The sequence below is a fragment of the Nothobranchius furzeri genome, chromosome 7, assembly GCF_043380555.1.
Source record: "Nothobranchius furzeri strain GRZ-AD chromosome 7, NfurGRZ-RIMD1, whole genome shotgun sequence".
In the NCBI taxonomy this organism is placed as follows: Eukaryota; Metazoa; Chordata; class Actinopteri; order Cyprinodontiformes; family Nothobranchiidae; genus Nothobranchius; species Nothobranchius furzeri.
The window spans coordinates 24408449-24427222 of NC_091747.1; the positions used below are offsets into that span (position 1 = coordinate 24408449).

At 45.3% G+C, this 18774-nt stretch overlaps 2 protein-coding genes across 3 annotated transcripts; both read right to left on the minus strand.

Annotated features, from left to right (window-relative positions):
* Positions 1-2789: 2789 nt before the first annotated feature.
* pgap1 (post-GPI attachment to proteins inositol deacylase 1) lies at positions 2790-15516 on the minus strand. 2 transcript variants are annotated; one of them, XM_054734528.2, is made up of 26 exons: positions 15253-15516; positions 12898-13051; positions 12458-12633; positions 12218-12389; positions 11978-12138; positions 11812-11864; positions 11660-11726; positions 11477-11582; positions 10885-10943; positions 10686-10769; positions 10556-10605; positions 10426-10477; positions 10274-10351; positions 9862-9937; positions 8827-8900; positions 8696-8747; positions 8558-8624; positions 8383-8488; positions 5390-5428; positions 4960-5144; positions 4662-4886; positions 4447-4582; positions 4042-4092; positions 3755-3966; positions 3529-3633; positions 2790-3061 (listed from the first exon to the last, which is right to left on the minus strand). In XM_054734528.2, exons 1-26 carry the CDS (start codon positions 15382-15384, stop codon positions 2923-2925), a joined length of 2811 nt encoding a protein of 936 aa, XP_054590503.2. In that variant the 5' UTR covers positions 15385-15516; the 3' UTR covers positions 2790-2922. The 2 variants fall into 2 exon arrangements, with proteins under 2 accessions (XP_054590503.2, XP_015831420.3); XM_015975934.3 differs by having other exon boundaries at positions 4662-4892.
* Positions 15517-16387: 871 nt separating this feature from the next.
* On the minus strand, positions 16388-18757 carry maip1 (matrix AAA peptidase interacting protein 1). Its single transcript, XM_015975936.3, has 5 exons — positions 18387-18757; positions 18236-18307; positions 17817-17943; positions 17048-17201; positions 16388-16971 (listed from the first exon to the last, which is right to left on the minus strand). The coding sequence occupies exons 1-5, from the start codon at positions 18717-18719 to the stop codon at positions 16893-16895; spliced, it is 765 nt and encodes a 254-aa protein (XP_015831422.2). The 5' UTR covers positions 18720-18757; the 3' UTR covers positions 16388-16892.
* Positions 18758-18774: the final 17 nt, after the last annotated feature.

The window sequence follows — 18774 nt, forward strand, 5'->3', positions numbered from 1 at the left end:
CTAGAAGCGAGCCAAAGAGGTGAGCATTGCACAGCAGGATATGGAGTCTTATATGCAGATATGTGGACATCTGTCCTTTGATTGGCCAACAGCAACACAACTCTACCACTGACGGTTTGATCTGCAATGTTGATGTTTCATCTCCATAAATAACACAAGCCTGGAGGAGTTCTGCTGTGTGGTGGAGTTGCTATTGCTAACGGTTAGCTTCTACTGGCCGTGAAGTTTTCTGCTGTTTCCTGGACGCTAACCCGACAGCCTTCCCCGTCATGAGTCCAGGGTGACGGTGTGACGTAGATGTGACAGGCTTCTCTAATCCGAGCGTTAACAGTCTATTTACTATCAGCCTGCATGTGAAACTCAGAGTGACTGACTGTATTTATAAAACCCGTCAGTGAACTAGATCTTTAAAAAGAATCAGACAGAAGGCCTGAAACAGCAAGATGTTTCACACCTTTTAATCTGCAGCCACCATTTATTAACACATTTAAATAACGCAAACTCTAAGCAAACATATTAAAACTAATGGACATTTATAAATACGTTACTCAAATCCGGCCAACAAGCAGATGATGTCGAGCTTGAGTGAATCGTTTTGGTAAAAGTTTTAACGGCATGAATTAGAGCAGGTGTTCACAAACAGGAAGCAACAATAACAGTCACACAGACCCTGAACACCGTTGGTGAACGCCCCTCCGCCATTTTAAATAACATTGTTAAATTCAAGATTTAAGGCTACATCAGGCCATTTAAATGTACTTTTCCAATATTTGGGGACAAATGGGCTAAAAAAAACACGTTGGTATGTTCTTAATGATGAATGACCCGCACTTGTATAGCGCCTTTGAGTCAGAGGACTCCAAAGCGCTTTACACTACAGCGTATCATTCACCCATTCACACGCTGATGGTGATGAGGTACCATGTAGCCACAGCTGCCCTGGGGCACGCTGACGAAGGCGAGGCTGCCGAGCACTGGCGCCACCGGTCCCTCCGACCACCACCAGCAGGCAAGACGGGTTATTCTCGCTAATAGAAAACACACTGAACTGCTTCTGGGCGTGAGCGCTGCTTTATAAACAAAGCTGCCTCGCCTATTTTAAAAAGTTTAGACTCCCACATTTGATGTCTCAAGGTGGGGGTGGGGTCTGGGAAAAATAGCCTAAAATGCTAAACACAGCCTGACGAACACCCGTCGCGATCAGGGGAAGAAACACCAATCGGAGACGCATCCGAGTGCTAGAACCGGAGACCACACTTACAGCAAAACGTTTAAAGGAAAAGCACGACTGTTAGGTTTTACTGTGGGTTTTCCATCGGAACATCTGGAAGAATGTGATCACAGTGAACACCAATACGAACCGCACGTTTATAAAACACCACTCCGTTTCTAATCGTTTGTCTACAAAGTCACAAGTTTATACAACATGGCCACTGATGTGCGTGCACTAAGACTTCACCAAACGAACACAGAGAAGCTGATTTCTCAGATCACAGGGAACATTCAGCGCAATTACAATCACATCTGGAGCAACAACTGGTCCCTAATGACTGATGTGTGTGAAGTCACATGACTGAAGGGCAACGCAGATCCCACAGACGCAGTAAAGTAAACTTCCTGTCACCGTCACAGGAAACGGAGGAGGAAGCAGGAAGGCACAGCAGCTGCTCAGCTGACCCAACAAACGTTGGCGTGTACGACGCAGCAGCAGCACAGCAGATGAAAATTATCAAACCTGTGTTACCTCACTAAGTCACAGATGTGGAACTGGTGATTGAACCCGTTTTTCGTTACTAAGATGGCGGCTAGCAGATAGAAAGTGAAGAGGAAACAAAACCTATAGTGTTTCTGAACCCAACTGCCTTAGTTCCACTTTAAAAGTTTAGCTCAGAAAAGCTTTTTTATGGTAGAATTCAGTTTTAATAAACTTAAGGTGTTTTCAGGTGTTTGAGGCTCTTATTGTGAAGGATTACATGAAGTTCTTTGAGCTGTGCTCAGGAAGTATTCAAGGTTGTTTCCTCTCATGAGTCTCAGCTCTGGACTTTAAAAGGTCTCAAAATGTCTCAGAGTGAGGGCCGGGGACTGGAACCAGTAAAGACACGACACACGCACGACTGGGAGGAGGCGGAGACTTCGGAGACTCAGCTGTGACTAAGAGGAGATTCAGATTTTCTGAGAACAAGTGAAGAAAGTTTGTCAGATAAATCAGTTTGATACGATTCCAGCAGAATTGGTTTCTTCCCTCAGCTGTGAACACTGCGTGGGATAAAGACAAGAGACAGGTTTGTGTACGACAGCCGGAGGAAAAAAGGCAAAAACATAAATGATTGAATGTCCACCCAAGTTTTACAGAAACCATCCAACTTCCCCACCTGGGAAATATGAATTATTGGCAAAAAACAACAATCACAAAGGCTTTTCACAGTTTAGAGAAAAAGCAACATTCCCCCTCCTGTTAATAAATAATAATAATAATAATGATGTAAACATCAGTTATCTCAGTGACGGAGCGTCGGCAGCTCCATCTGTAAGTGGGTGTAGTAGGCAGTGGGTTTACAGGAACAAGCTGCTGCAGACACACACACACACACACACATACACACACACACACACACACACACACACACACACACACACACACACACACACACACACACACACACACACACACACACACACACACACACACACACATACACACACACACACACACACAGTTGAGGACATCAGCAGCATCTCTGCATCAGAGAAACAAGGCAAACACGGTTTCTGGACATCCAACAGACTCACACCAAAGGTTCAAAGGCCATGACTTCCTGATACTTCCAGAGCGGGAGCGTTCAGCGCCGCCTCCGACTGAACCACTCCTTAGTCTGAGTCGTCCTCATCCAATCTGGCAGCAACTCACAGGCTGGGACGCCATCAGAAAAGACAACACAGGGCCAATGGGACGAGCGCTGCTGACAAGAAGTAGGTGATTCTGTACAGGTGGAGTGAGGAGAAGGTTGCCATGGTGACAGCCAGTGGAAGAGGGAGGAGGGAGACCAGAGGCAGGAGTCGACTGTAAAAAACAAAACACCTGCACTTTATTATTTCTGAGAAAAAGGAAAATGATAGATGTCCATCATCCATTCTCTCTGGATCTGACAATGTCTCAGGCTTTTGTCTCCGAGCCTCCTCAAGTTTCAGTTCCTTGTTTCATGAAACTAAACCTTGTTGTTCCAGAATACTTTATTCATTTTATAAAAACAAGCACCCGTAGCAACCTGATGACATCATCAGCCCCGCCCACTCACCTACACCTAATATTAGAATAATAAAAGCTGAATAATGAAGAATCTCTGATGGTTGTTTGGATTCATTTGTTTTAAACAATCATCTTAAAGAAAGAGGAGAGACATTAACTCAGGATTCCTGAAAATGTTGATCTAAACACGAAGGACCTAAGAGGGTTTGTCATCCCGTCGTACTTTCACTGAACTGAAACACAAATGTGTGTCGGCTGGAGGTAATTCAGGTGAGTCTTACCTGCTACTGAGGTTTGAAGAGTTACAGTTGATTAGCAGCAAGTAGGCAAAGATGAGAGGCACAGTGTGAGGCCACAGTGGGTCAGGATCCAGCTGGGTGGAGAACCTGCAGACGGGGAATCTCATCAAACCAACACCAGTCTGACTTTCATAAAGTTAAACGTCTAAACTAAATTCTTCCTGTTCAGCTTTAAAACAAGATGTTCCCGGGGGTTCTGACGTCGTACCTCAGGTTTCTGATCCAGTGGAGCAGCGACGGCATCCCGAGCATGACGGGCAGCATGAAGACGGCCGACATGCTGAAGTGCAGCTGCAGGTCGGTCCTCACCTCCTGCAGGGCGCACTCCGACAGCAATGGGGCGTTGCTGAAATCTTTAGCCCCGTTCCAGGCCTCCGTATCCGCAGAACCGTTGTCGGCTGGTTTGGGTTTCTGTGGCGCCTGGAGAAAAGGACGGGCTCATCGTCTCAGAGTTCTAGGTCTAAAGTAACCCAAGCGAGGCCTCTGCCAGCTCACCAGGTTCAGCATGTGTCTCAGAGATCTCTCCGTCATTTGCAGCCGGACAACCTGAGAAAAATCCACACGAACATTCAGAAACCTGTGATGCTAATGCTAATTAGCCGAGTGCTAATCAGGGCTCAACAACTAAAATACCCATAATCCCTCCAGTTAATAACCAGTGGTGAGTCCATTCCTACAGGTCTCAATAAAAAGGAAAATAATTTCCCAGAATTCCTGCAGAAGGAGTTTAACTCCTGACTGGACCATGGCGGTAATGTGGTGCGTTCATGTGCTTTCACAAAAGCACGGATAATCTGGGGATAATCTTGCATGTTATGCTGATTTGTCGGCATAGCTTGTCTTATGAAAGCGGCTTGTTTTACATCTTGTGACAGCATGTTTAATTCCAGCAGGACTGACCCTGTACAGGTGCAAGAGAGAGGATGTAAAGATGGCCAAAGCCCCACAGGAAGCCCCGCCCACAACCACCAAACAGAGGCTGATGAAGAGTAGCGTCCTCGTCCGCAGAGTCCCACAGTCTCTGGACACAGATGGCCTGCAGGTGAAGACAGGAGCACACCAAACGTAAGCACCACTTCTGCTGTTTTGATGTCAGAGGTCAAGTTCAGACTCACCTGTGCAGCGGCGCCAACACCAGTGAGATGATCTGAATCAGGAGGCGGAGCAAAGTGCTGCCCCAGTACGCCACAGCAGCCCCGAAGATATAAATCAGAGGAGACAGGAGGTGGGGCCAGTCCTCAGGAGACAAAAGTCCCTCATGGAGCGTTCCATCGGGAAAGGTCGGGGGGAGCGTGTCCACAGGTGGGAGGCTGAGGATGGACCAGACCTCCTGAAACCAGCTGCAGCTGAGAACAGATGCAGGACCATGAGGATGATTTCATCCAGATTAAAATCTGGAGATTAAAACGTCACCTGAGAAAGACGCTTAAAACATAAACAGGTAGGTTTATTTTATGAGGCTGCAGTCCTGCAGCCACCGCCTGGCTCATGTCAACGGTGCCCCTTGACTTCAGGACAGACAACAGCTGCCCCCCACAGGCCAGGAAGAGAGTTACAGCCGTGTAGACCGGAACCATGGGACCACAGAACCTCAGAGCCTGAAAGGTGAGAGATAGAAGGTCAGAGAACCAGAGGGCTTTAAACAAAAACAGCTCCAGGTCTGGTTCTGAGCTGCTGCTGCAGCAGCTGAAAAAGCCTGATGAGATGTTCTGTTGCAGCAGAATAAACCCAAGACTCTGAGAGGTGAAGAACCGGAAGTTTCTCTAAAACCAATTGAAGTTTACCCACAGCTATAAACTGTATTTGATGATATTCACAAACGATAATCAGAAAGTTCTCTTACCTGTCCAAGCACCTTGGGTAACGATGTTCGTACAGACACCTTAAAGAAAAACTAAATTATTAAAATGTACTTCCTGGTAAAGATGTTTCTTCCTAACAGTAGGGTTCAAAATAAACAGAGGGTGTCCAGACATGTCAGTTTCTACAGAACTGTAATTAAACACCTTTTGTGATCTGTGTGGATTTGTCATCTGACTGTTAATGAGGTAAAACTTTAGATCAGAATCTGGGCTTAGTGGAACCTTCCAGACCAGAATCTGGGTTTAGTGGAACCTTTCAGACCAGAATCTGGGCTTAGTGGAACCTTTCAGACCAGAATCTGGGTTTAGCGGAACCTTTCAGACCAGAATCTGGGCTTAGTGGAACCTTTCAGACCAAAATCTGGGTTTAGCGGAACCTTTCAGACCAGAATCTGGGTTTAGCGGAACCTTTCAGACCAGAATCTGGGTTTAGCGGAACCTTTCAGACCAGAATCTGGGTTTAGCGGAACCTTTCAGACCAGAATCTGGGCTTAGCGGAACCTTTCAGACCAGAATCTGGGTTTAGCGGAACCTTTCAGACCAGAATCTGGGTTTAGCGGAACCTTTCAGACCAGAATCTGGGCTTAGCGGAACCTTTCAGACCAGAATCTGGGCTTAGCGGAACCTTCCAGACCAGAATCTGGGCTTAGCGGAACCTTTCAGACCAGAATCTGGGCTTAGCGGAACCTTCCAGACCAGAATCTGGGTTTAGCGGAACCTTCCAGACCAGAATCTGGGCTTAGCGGAACCTTCCAGACCAAAATCTGGGTTTAGCGGAACCTTTCAGACCAGAATCTGGGCTTAGCGGAACCTTCCAGACCAGAATCTGGGCTTAGCGGAACCTTTCAGACCAGAATCTGGGCTTAGCGGAACCTTTCAGACCAGAATCTGGGTTTAGCGGAACCTTTCAGACCAGAATCTGGGTTTAGCGGAACCTTTCAGACCAGAATCTGGGCTTAGCGGAACCTTTCAGACCAGAATCTGGGCTTAGCGGAACCTTCCAGACCAGAATCTGGGTTTAGCGGAACCTTTCAGACCAGAATCTGGGCTTAGCGGAACCTTCCAGACCAGAATCTGGGTTTAGTGGAACCTTTCAGACCAGAATCTGGGCTTAGTGGAACCTTCCAGACCAGAATCTGGGTTTAGCGGAACCTTTCAGACCAGAATCTGGGCTTAGCGGAACCTTTCAGACCAGAATCTGGGTTTAGCGGAACCTTTCAGACCAGAATCTGGGCTTAGTGGAACCTTTCAGACCAGAATCTGGGCTTAGTGGAACCTTTCAGACCAGAATCTGGGCTTAGTGGAACCTTTCAGACCAGAATCTGGTTTTATGCGTTGTGGCTTTTTGGCACTACCGCTTCAGTGTTACTACTCCCTGACATTTAAAGAGCAAATAGCAGGTAACATTTATTTTTCTAATTCATATAAAATTCTGTCCAAAAATGCTATTTGAAAAGCTTATTGTGGATATTTGGTTTTAAAACACATAACAGCAGTTTTCTAGTAAAAAGTTCCTTACTCTTGTTTCTAAATGTGAACCTCTGATGTAACCAAAGGGAGTTAGAAGCTAGGTGCTGCCTCAGCTCAGTGTGGAGAGTGGCTAGTTTTAGGGTAGTGAGGTCATGTTATCCAGTCAGTGTGTGTGTGTTTACTAGTTTTGGGTTGTGTTCATGTTGATAAACTAGTGTGTGAAGGCTGCACCCACTCCAGCCTGTCTGGACATCGAGTCCACGGGTTTCCTGATCAGAGAAACAACGCCTCTATCGCTGTGCCTGAGGGCATTTTGTGCAGCTGTAGCCTACATCGGTCAGTACCGGGTCAGGGAGGTCCGCGTTGGGCTCCGGAGACCCGTGGAGGGGTTTAAAAATTAAATGAGGATTTCTGGAGCTCAGATCACCGTCAGAACCAGGTCACAACCGACCACCAGGAGAGACGCGCAGCTCAGCGTACCAGTCAAGCTGGTGCCTGGGTCGGATCCAGCTCACAGAAGTCCGCATGAGCTCTAGAACCGGATGACAGGCGTCTCTCTCTCTCTCTCTCTCTCTCTCTCTCTCTCTCTCTCTCTCTCTCTCTCTCTCTCTCTCTCTCTCTCTCTCTCTCTCTCTCTCTCTCTCTCTCTCTCTCTCTCTCTCTCTCTCTCTCTCTCTCTCTCTCTCTCTCTCTCTCTCTCTCTCTCTCTCTCTCTCTCTCTCTCTCTCTCTCTCTCTCTCTCTCTCTCTCTCTCTCTCTCTCTCTCTCTCTCTCTCTCTCTCTCTCTCTCTCTCTCTCTCTCTCTCTCTCTCTCTCTCTCTCTCTCTCTCTCTCTCTCTAAGCTAAACTAGGTTAGCTGAATGGATATTAACGAGTATGAGACAGCTGACAGATGCTCATTAGTATTAATATTATATTAACTGACCGATACTACTTAAACTGTCTGGTACATGATAGTAATCTGTACTATATTGTGATGCGAGCACACAAGTTTAAGTCAACATGGTTAACTCAAGCTGCTCCCCAGCTGCTTCTCCTCAATCTCTCTGCTTTGGCCGATGGTTTCTCCCTTTAGTTCGTCTCTGCTCTCTGGGGCGTGCAGCAAACTCATAACTTTATGGTTCTGGTCCATCAGAAGTAGAATTACAAACATGTAAAGTTTCCTCTGTGTCAGAGCCGCATTAGAGTCCAGATTTTCTCTGGATTAAGGTAACAGGACTCCCTCAGCTGACCTCACTTGGTTTGGTAAAAAAAATTTTTAAGAATTGTCACAAAAATGACTTTAAAAGCCTAAATAATTAATGTTTGTGTAAAAAAAAACGTTTAAAACGAGTTTCTATTATGTTTCTCTAAACATCGGTTCATGGGAGTCCTGCAATCTGCTCTTTAACAATGTTAATTAAATTTTAAAAAAGGAAAACTGTATTTAATTATTTTACAGCTGAACTGATAATTTTCCAGTTTGGTCTCAGAAGGTCCATATCTGACATGTTGGTTGTGGTACCTTGTACTGACAGTTGGGGGCAGTGTGGAGCTGCAGGAGGACACTTGAGGTGTTGTCTGGTCGACTGGTGTGGAGCATCCCTGAGATCTCGGCCACTGACGGGACACTACACAAAGATCCCATCGGGTCATGTGACTGCCACAGGAAGCTTGAGAGTTGGGTAGAGAAATCTCACCTGACTGTGGTGAAGGAGTCCTCTCTGAACCAGGGCACCTTCATCCGATACACGCTGGGTAACCTGTCTGCACAGGGCCGGGCTCACGATTACATCTTGGTATGTTCAGTGGATCCAGATTAAACCAGACAAACTCACCTTTAGTCACTTTGCACTGACTCACAAGGCTGATTCTGAACGCCTGGTAGACCTGCACACAGAGATGTGTTTAAGGTTGTCCGTTAACGTAGGACAGACGAATGCTGACGCTAACGAGAGCAGACACCTACCTGGTGAAAGTGGAGCAGCTGGATGTTATGAAGGAGTCCAGACGAGTTCACCAGAACCTCACTGGCTGTAAAACCTGAAGAACCGCCAGGGGCTTGTCAGTTTGAGATAACATCACAGTTGGGTCCTATCCCACCATTTAAAATAAACAAAAACACAACCTCTATTAACTCATTCACTGCTGGCCGTTTCCTGATTGGTAAAGGCCTTCGCTGCCAGCGTTTCTCATGGATTTTATAAGAGTCACAGAACGTTGCGCGCTAGGATGATGTCGACGCCAAAACTACCAAAACAAAGCGTAGACTCACCTCTTACATCAGGAAGAATCCGCGCGTTTCGAGCGTTATCCGTTGTTTCATAATCCGTTGTTGAATTGTGATCGGCAGAAGCTTTTCCCGTTCATGCCTCACTTTTTTTACAGCAGCGGCCCAAAATGAACTCCTACCACATGGATGTTCTGCTTCCTGATCATGTGACGTGTGACGTATGCGGATGATGATCAGCTTTAGAGCTGAGATGTTTGTTCTAGCGGTGCGGGGGCTCGTTCGCATGCCCACACAGTAAAAACATGTAAACGACGACTTTAGTCATCATTGGTAGTGAACGGTTGGATTTAAAATGATGACTTTTGTCGTCAATCGCAGTTAATGAGTTAATGTAGGGGTTACCATGGCAACCTGCAGGAACTGAATAGTCACAGTTATATTTTCCAACAGGTCTTGTTTAAAAATACTTTAACATTTCAGCTACATTTATACTTGATTATTTCTAATACTCTTATAAATTCTCCACAAACAGAAATCTCACATAGACTCGCTTCCTGTTTAAATGACAAAGGGAACAAAAACACGGTCCGACTTGTTCATCAGAATTCCTTCATTTCAGAAATCAACTAAATCTAGCTTCATGTTTTCATTCCAGACTTCATTTGTTTTTACTTCAGATTACTTTCGCAGCTCCAGACTATCGAGTTGGTAAAAAGACGCTGAAGAGACGAGTCGCACACCTTGGAAACAGAATGTTGAAAAATAACTCACCTAAAGACAGAACATGAGGCACGGACACGGTCAGAGTCTGAGCCTCCTGCCTCTGCCACTCACACTCCACTGTGCCCTACAAACAAACAAACAAACAAACAAACAAACAAACAAACAAACAGCTAGGAACTGAAGCTCCTTTTACTCATTAGTTACTCCATCCAGAACATCAAGGTAACGGGTTTATTAATCTATTAGAACATTAGTGCCTTAATTCTGACTCCAGTTACTTTAACTATTTTGTTTTCTTGTGATTAATGAAAATCACAGAAATCAGAGCTGAGCGAACGCTGCATTAGGGGTAAAACTACAGAACTGTCTCGTTTAATCTGTTTTAATCCCAGAGTTGTAAAGTAATCATATTCTTTCATCTCTAAGTTCTGCTCCGGTTCAGGAGCTCAGGTGTATTTACCGGTTTGCCATTGAGGTTAGAGGCAGAAACAACCAGATGACTAACAGCAGACAAGTCGCCCAGACGCAGAATCAGGACCTGAGACAGAAACCAGACCGTTAGGAGCGGCACCAAACCGGTACCAGATGCAGTCGCTTCCTCAGGATAATAACCTTGTAAGGTGGCAGAAGTTCTGTTCCTGAAGACAGGTCCACTGCTTTCACACTAAAGACAGAGACAAGCGGCTGTGACTCATAAACACATCCCAGTTTAATGTTTAAAACCAGACAGTCAAACTGGTACCATGAAGACCCATTCCTCTGCACGCAGCCGAACACCCAGCTGCTCGTCTCCTGTTGGAAGGTAAGAGCACCACGTCTCACTCTGACGAGTTTCATCATGTAACAGGTAACAAGCAGAGGACACAACTCACAAGGTTGTTGCTGCGACAGTAGAAGTGGCTGTAGGCTGTCCTGCGACTCGACAGCGCGAACAGGAAGTACCTGACATGTCCTTCCTATTAACAAGAGCATAATGCCGCTCAGTGTTGATTTTCTGTCCGAGTTTGTCACAGGATTCCACACCAGTCTGCATAACTGGCTTCAAATATCTCAAACGATAGACTCGGGTACCGTTGGTGTGCTGTAGGACAGACGGAGGGTGTTGACTTCAGTCCAGGCTTCAGGGAAATCTGGGAAAAGGAGGAAAGAAGAAGAAAGGATTTTTTTAAAATAGAGCCTCTTGGGATAAAAATTCACAAGGCGCATGGACGTAATTTTCACTTTAGGAGCGGGGGGCACGGGGGGGGGGGGGGGGTACACGGGGGGTCTTTACAGTATGCTCTAATGGGAAACAGGCTTCAACACAAACGGTTGTTTTCTGCTTGGTCCTAGAGCTCAACCAGTGTCAATGTAATATAGCGTAATATTGTTTTTGGAACGTGCAGGGGTCAAAACTTGACTTTGGAAAAAGTGGGGGGACATGCCCCCCCCCCCCCCCCCCGCATTACGTCCATGACAAGGTGCTTCATGTGTACAATAAACAAACTCTAAATGATAAAAAATAATTAAAAAATAGAATTGTTTAAGATAAAAAGAAAAAAAAATGAAAACACCAGAGGCCAAAACAAAAATTTAACAGAATAAAAAGATAAGTTTTTTTAATGGAAGCAGAAACTACAGAGAGAGAGAGTGAGTGGGTGAGCAAGCGAGCTTCTGCCCTCACCTGAGAAGGAGACAAACGTGTCCTGAATGTCTCCCACCATTCTGACAGGATGTCTCATGAAATGATGATTCAGGACAGATAACTTCCTGTCCGAGTTATCTGTGAACTAATAAAGACAAACTGGTTAGCTTCAGACCCGTTTCTACTGGGATCAGGTGTGTTACACAAGCAGATGCTTCAGACCTGTCTGATTTCAGTGTTTATGAGGTCGAAGAACGCTCTGACAGTAGCAAGAACCAGCTCTTTGCACCTGAAACAGAAAGAAAAGGATGAGGGGACAAAGCAAACATTTATGAAGGCATTAGGAACCTGATCTGTGACAGAACGTCTCTTACCAAACTATGGACAGATGATCAGTGGACACCCATGTCCTGGGGACTGCAGTGACCTGATAAGCAGAAGAGGCTGAGACATCAGAGAAGACACAGCTGCAGCTTCTGTGGTGGGTAAATAACCAGTCAGCTAAATGACATCGAGGATTACATCACAAACCAATCGTACCACTAAGGACAGTTTATTAGGGTCGCCGGGGGGGCAGGGGAGGGATGTCAGGCCAGAGCGGACCTGGTAGTCGCGGTAACCACCTCCGATAGACAGAACAGTCACGTTCCTGAGCTTGTTAGCCTGGTTCACCCACTTCTGTCTCACAGCAGCGTAGAACTCTATGAGACAGGAGGACGAGGCGGTTAGCTCCGACAGTCACAGACGTGCTACACTGGCACCAACCTGAACCCAACTCACCCAGAAGGAACGGGTCCAGCCCCAGAACTGGAGCCAGGTGTGGAGAGGCCTGGGTGATGATGAGGCTGACCAGGTGAGGGTTGAATCGAGGTAATGTGAACAGTGCTCGAGCCACCACTCCCCCCATGGAGTGACCAACAATTGCTACGCTCTGAGGGGGGGTTTTAAGGTGCTGCAACACAAAGACCAGGTTTAGAATCAGAACTGGTTTGTTCGTTAGTGCAGCCTGCTGGGTCGGACCTTATAGAGTCGTAGGATGGCTTTAATGCTCTCATGTAGGAAATGGGTTTGTCTGAGCAAACTGCCTCCATAGAGAGCCACCAGCTCCTCGTTGAAGTCCACCGTGAACACGTTCAGATGAATCCCTCCCTCCACGTTTTCAGCCTTTCGTAACGCCACTGATCCCAGGGATCGAGCTTCAGGGAGACAAGGACAGAAAACTCTTACACATAGGTACAGTAGTCATGGTAACGGATGTTTAACATGGGTCAGAGCAAACATGTTGAATAGTCAGGTCCAGCCATCAGCACGGTGGTGGAGGGCTCATGGTTTGTGCTGGTTCTGACCTAAGGAGATCTCCTCTGGTGATCAATCTAAACCGGTCCTTAAGCTCTAAATGCTTAACCGACAGAAGTCGAGAAAATCTTAAATTTAAAGGAAGGATCCTGAAGTGTTTTTACCTTGTTTGTAACTTCCTGCGTTGCCGGGCAGAAAGAGAACAGGTGTGCCAGTGAGTTTGAGATGCCGGGTCTCCTGAGCGTACAGGCCCTCTCCGTACAGGTAGAGTCCATAAGCAGGGTAGGATCTGGCCATGCGACGAGGCAGAGCCACTCGCTGGAAACAACAACCATGCAACAACTCTTCAACAGACGAAAAACAACACCTAAACATTATTTTGGTTCATTTGAGGGAGAAAATGGTGAAGAATTGAGACATCCGGGTCCTTTGAGATGTAACATTTGCTCTTGAGGGCTTCATAAATACAAGCTGGGTCACAGATCAAAGCTCCAATCCTCCCTCCTAGGAGCTCCATTAGTTGTCCTGGTCCACTGGCAGGAGGTTCACATCACATTCCTAAAGATGTGGATTCATGTGACTCAGAGCTGCCCACAACACTCCCAGCTTCTGTTCAGGTTTCTTTCTTTTTGGATGGACCAGGTTCCGTCTGAGGAGACTAATGAATGCCTTCTGGATGACACTTGTGTTTGGTGCAGATGTTCTGCCACGTTCTCATGATGAAGCTCTGAGAACCTCATACTGTTTGCTTTGGTATTATATAAACACTGCATCTCTGTGACAGACTGCTGGTAAATTGTTTTCAAAAATGCTTTTCATCTCCTTTAAGCCCCATGAGATGTCTAAGCTACAGATGTTCCACACCTGCTTAGACTCCATTACAACCTGGATGCTGGGAGATTTCTTCAGCTGAATGAAGATAAGACTGAGATCCTCATCTGTGCCCCAGACAAGCTGATCTCAAAGTCAGAGACTCTCTTGGTCAGCTTGCTTCTTACAGCAAACTAGAGGCCGACCGATATGGTTTTTTAAGGCAGATGCTGATACCGAGTTTTAAAGGATTTTGTTGAAGATGATATATATATATATCTATATCTACACACACACACACACACACACACACACACACACACACACACACACACACACACGTTTTAGCAGCACATTGATTGTGAAAGACAAATGAAAACTCACTGTGTGTAATATAAATTAAGTAAGTCAATAAATCTCTTAATATTTATTGAACTTCAAATATAAAAAAAACTAAAACAAACAAAAAAACGGTGTGTTGGGGTTCTTCGGTCTAGCAGAGGCAGCAGGTTGCCACACAGGTGCCTGTTTTTTAATATTATTTTTTGTCTGCTTTTAAAAATAATTTTGGCCGATATAGAAAAAGTTATCTGCCTCTTCACCAAACCTTCTGTCAGGAATCTTGGCATGACCTTTGACCCAGCTCTCACCCTGGATTCTCATGTCAGTGCTCTTGTTCGCTTTTCCTTCTTCCATCTCAGGAACGTTGCTAAGCTGAGTCCCATTCTGTCCCGCTCTGAACTTGAGACAGTTCTCCACACCTTCATCTCCTCACGCTTGGACTACTGTAACTCTCTTTTCACGTGTCTGAGCAGAACCTCCCTGAACCGTCTACAGGTGGTTCAGAACGCCTGTGCTCGGCTTCTGACCAAGTCCTCCAAACACACCCACATCACCCCGCTTCTCCTCCAGCTTCACTGGCTGCCAGTCAACTTCAGGGTTCATTTCAAGATCCTGGTTCTGGTCTTTACGACCTTACATGGACAAGCACCATCTTACATTGGTGATCTTCTTAGTCCCTACACCCCCAGCAGGTCCCTGAGGTCCAGTGATCAAAGCCTACTGGTTGTGCAGCACCAGGCTAAAGACCAAAGGTGACAGATCATCTGCTGCTGTGGCCCCCAGACTCTGGACCTCTCTCCCCCTGAGCCTGAGATCAGTGGACTCAGTGGTCTCCTTTAAACTCACCTGTTCAGGCGTTGGTGGGACCTTCTGCTGATTCTTCATCACTACCAGCTCTTTCTACCAATTCTGCATTCCACTGATTACTTCTTTCTTATTCATGTACGTTTTCCCTTACCTCACATTTGTTTGAAATCCAGATTTTTACTTCTGCTAATTTTATAATATTTTTAATCATCTTTTAATATTTTTTTCTTTTTGTCCTCTTCAAGCGCCTCGCGACTTTTACCTTGAGAGGCGCTATGCAAATGATCGTTTCTTCTTCTTATAGGCTTTAATATCATTTAAATAATCTGGTCTACTGAATCCCGTCTAACAGGTGTACTGAAACCTGAAACAGGTGTGACAGCCACGCCAGTCACGTGACATGCCGCGCCAGCACGATTTTTCTGCTCTAAGTGAAAAACAGGAACATATTTAGCGCGTTACAGCGAACCTCTGCCCGCGTTAATACAGCTGGTATGAGAACTGCAGGCTTGGAACGACAGCAGCGCGGAAATTAGCCGCTAACTAGCCGTAGTACTCACCCGGTACTCTGGGTATTCGAACATGTAGGTCATGCTGCATCTGTTCTCCTCGAAGCCAGTCAGCAGCTCCCGCAGGCCGACCACCAGGAACCCCAGGGCGGAGACGTAAAAGGCCACTCTGGCTACTTTCATGCTTCACTTCTGAGTCGGACTCCTAATTTTTACATTTGTCTCATCTTCCGAGTCTCAGTGGTCATCTTTAGTGTAGTTCTCTGCTGCCCAGGAACCCCTGTCCAGCTGAACCAGTTCACACCACAGGCGCACTGGAATGATCGACAGCTCAGCTGTCCAATCAGAGACAGGCACTGAAGAAACTGGCCCAATAGGAGAGTATCTCTCGAGTGACGAGTTTTACATGAGTCGGACAAACGATCTCAACTGCAATCTGAGGACCCCACTCTCTAGCCCCAACCGTGAGGTCTCTTCTGGTTTACGCGCTTCCACAGTTGACGCATGCGCAAAGCTACATGAAGCGTAAAAGTCTAGACCACAAGTAAACATGTTCACTGTCACTGCATTTATTTTGAAAGTAGTTAGATGACCTTTGGTTTCTGTTGGGACATTTGTCGCCCTCTTCTGGTACTTTGACGGCATCACAACTGCTAAGGCGCTCACTGGCTGGGACCTCAGAATGCAGGCGCGAATGATGCGGTCTGAGAACGCTGTAGCCGGTACTTCTGAGGCAGATTTACTATTTTTAATCAAGATAATTATTATTGTGTAATTATTAATATACTGGATCTACCTGTTGAAAATAATTAGGATTAAGTTATTAGAATAAATTAACTAACAATTACTAGTATCGGTATTTAAGGCTAAACTGAATTGTGATATTTTTATAAATTGTATTCCATGTAATTTGATTTATTTCTGAATCAGGATTATATTAAAACAGCTTGTGGTGAAAAAAACTCCACTATAAATGTAAAACGCTAAATAACAGCCTTTATTGGATAAAAAAATTAAATAAAAATATATTGAATATAAATAAAATTTTGCATTAACTTAGATTTACATGAGTAGTTCATGGACTGGGAACCAGTGGGAGTAGACTTGTTTATTTTACCCTAAAATATCTATCTAATTAGGCCAAAATGAAAGTCTGAAACAGTTCAACAAATAAAAATAAAAAATATTGATATTTTACAAACATGAGGCACATCTTTATTTATCAGCTGCAGCCACATGAGGCAGCGTTCACAATCATCAACACAAGTGTGCACTGTAGGTCGTTGGTAGTAAATACATTAAAATGTGTGTGAAGGCCCAAATGAAAAGCAGCACCTTAACAGCTGAAGAAATAAAATATTTAATTCTAACTAAAGAGCCACAAAACTAAATGTTCTCACAGGAAAAGGCTTCCTGATAGAACTTCACAGATGTTCCAGTGCAGTAGCCGATCTGGGTCACCTCTCTAATCGGGTTATTGTGCAACGGAAGAATTCAGGTTCTGATCTGTATTAAGCAGATAACATTGAACAGTTATAAAAGATGGGCCTGTGAGTATCTGGAGTCTGTCACCTTAATCCAGAGGAGATGAAACTTATTCTGGTACCAGAACCTCCAGAGCCTTGTGTTTCTTCCCTCTGGACATCCAGCAAGGAGTTATGTCCTACAAAAAATAATCCAAATCCAAACTCCTAATCCAAAAGCTTGGAGTGCTCTACCCTTGTAATGGTCCACTCTGGAGGAACTCCTTTAGTGAATTCCCTCTGAAACCTAAACCAGAAAGAAAAGAGACGAGTAGAAATGGCTACTGAGTGTTTCTAATCTCCCATCTCTGTAGAAAACTCACTCATATATTGCAGTCAGAAGCCTTTTGGTTTCCGCCTCTCCATCTTCGTCTCCAATGGCCACCTTGAAGGTCCGAGTTCCCTTCAGGCCGTCATCAGGAACCTGAGCGCTCGTCAGGTACCAGAACCGCATCAGGATGCTGACAAACTTTCTCCCTGAAACACAGATTCTGATTAGAAAGAAAGAAAGCGATCTTTTGTACAGCACCTCTCAAAATAAAAATCACAAGGCAAAGACAAAAACAAATCATTTAAATCAAGAATTTTTTCTCAAAAATGATTAAAAATATATTTAAAATGAGAATTAATTAAAAAAATTTGATTAAAAATGTAACGAAAGGGAAAGAGAAATTTAAATGGGGACAGCAGCAGCTCAGGAGGTAGAGCGGATGTCCAGTAATCAGAAGGTTGCAGGTTTGATCCCGGCTCCGACCAGAGAATGCTGCTGTAGTGTCCTCGGGCAAGACACTTAACCCGCCTGGCCTGCTGGTGGTGGTCAGCCTCATCTCTGTCAATGTGCCCCAGGGCAGCTGTGGCTACATCGTAACTCATCATCACCAGGGTGTGAATGTGTGCATGAATGGGTGAATGACTGATTGGGTTGTGAAGCGCCTTGGGGGGCCCTAAGAGGGCGCTATACAAATACAGCCCACTTACCATTTACCATAATAGGAAAGAAGGAAATCAGTGGATCCGGGAAGGGTGGAATAGCAGAGCATCACAAATAAAACGACATTGGTGGATCTAAGAGAGGACGAATCTGATCCTCACCATTTTCATCGTAGAAGATTCCCACATCTCCTGGAGTTGTGTACATGATATCATCAGGATCTGCAGACAGAGCCTTCTTGTACTCGGACGGCAACAAGCTGCACTTTTCCTCCAACTTCCCAATCAGCTGTGAGAAGAGACAATTCATTCAATTCAAAGAGGCAGTGAAGTGGATCTATCTGTAAAGGGGTTGTCTGTAATAAAGTAAAGCTGTGTCTGCACAGGTGACTTATGGGAAATAATTATGAAGCGTCACAAAATCAATCAAATATCTCTGCCTCTGGAAGAGCTAATGTTTATTAAAATTAACTATTTTAGTATGTTTGATCAAAAGTTCAGACTCAGAACCCTGAGTGTGACCTGGGACCAGAACCCTGAGTCTGGACCCTGTGGTCCTACCACAGCTCCATCACACTCACATCTTTAGCTACGAGTCCATCCAGAGCCTCAAACTGACACTGAGCCAGAAGTCTGGAGACGTGAGAAAATGCCTGAAAGAGGGAAGACAAGAGTCCACATCAGTCCCAAAACAGAAGCTCCTGTTTCTGACCCCTCCTGCTCCCTACTGACCCTCTTCGCTCCTTCTGTGAACTCCTCGATGCTGAACTCTTTGTCAAAGTAAGCTTTGATTAGAAAATAGTAGATACGAGTTCGGATCCAGATGAACGGGTTCGGGATTCCGACCACCACCACCTTCTGCCGCCGTTTCTCATACTCCTTATCCGAGCTGTAGAAACGTCCAGGTGTTAGAACCATCACTCGGGTTCTACAGAACCGAGTCAGCGTCACATTCTGATTCAAAATCAGCCGATTAGAGCTAAACACTGAATGTAACCTGGAGCAACATCTTAACAAGGGTAACGCCATCTTGCTCCTTCTTCTTCCGGTTGAAACCACTAGCATAAACCATCCTCACGAACATACCATCAGTCTAAAAACCTTTCTGTAGTGTTACGGA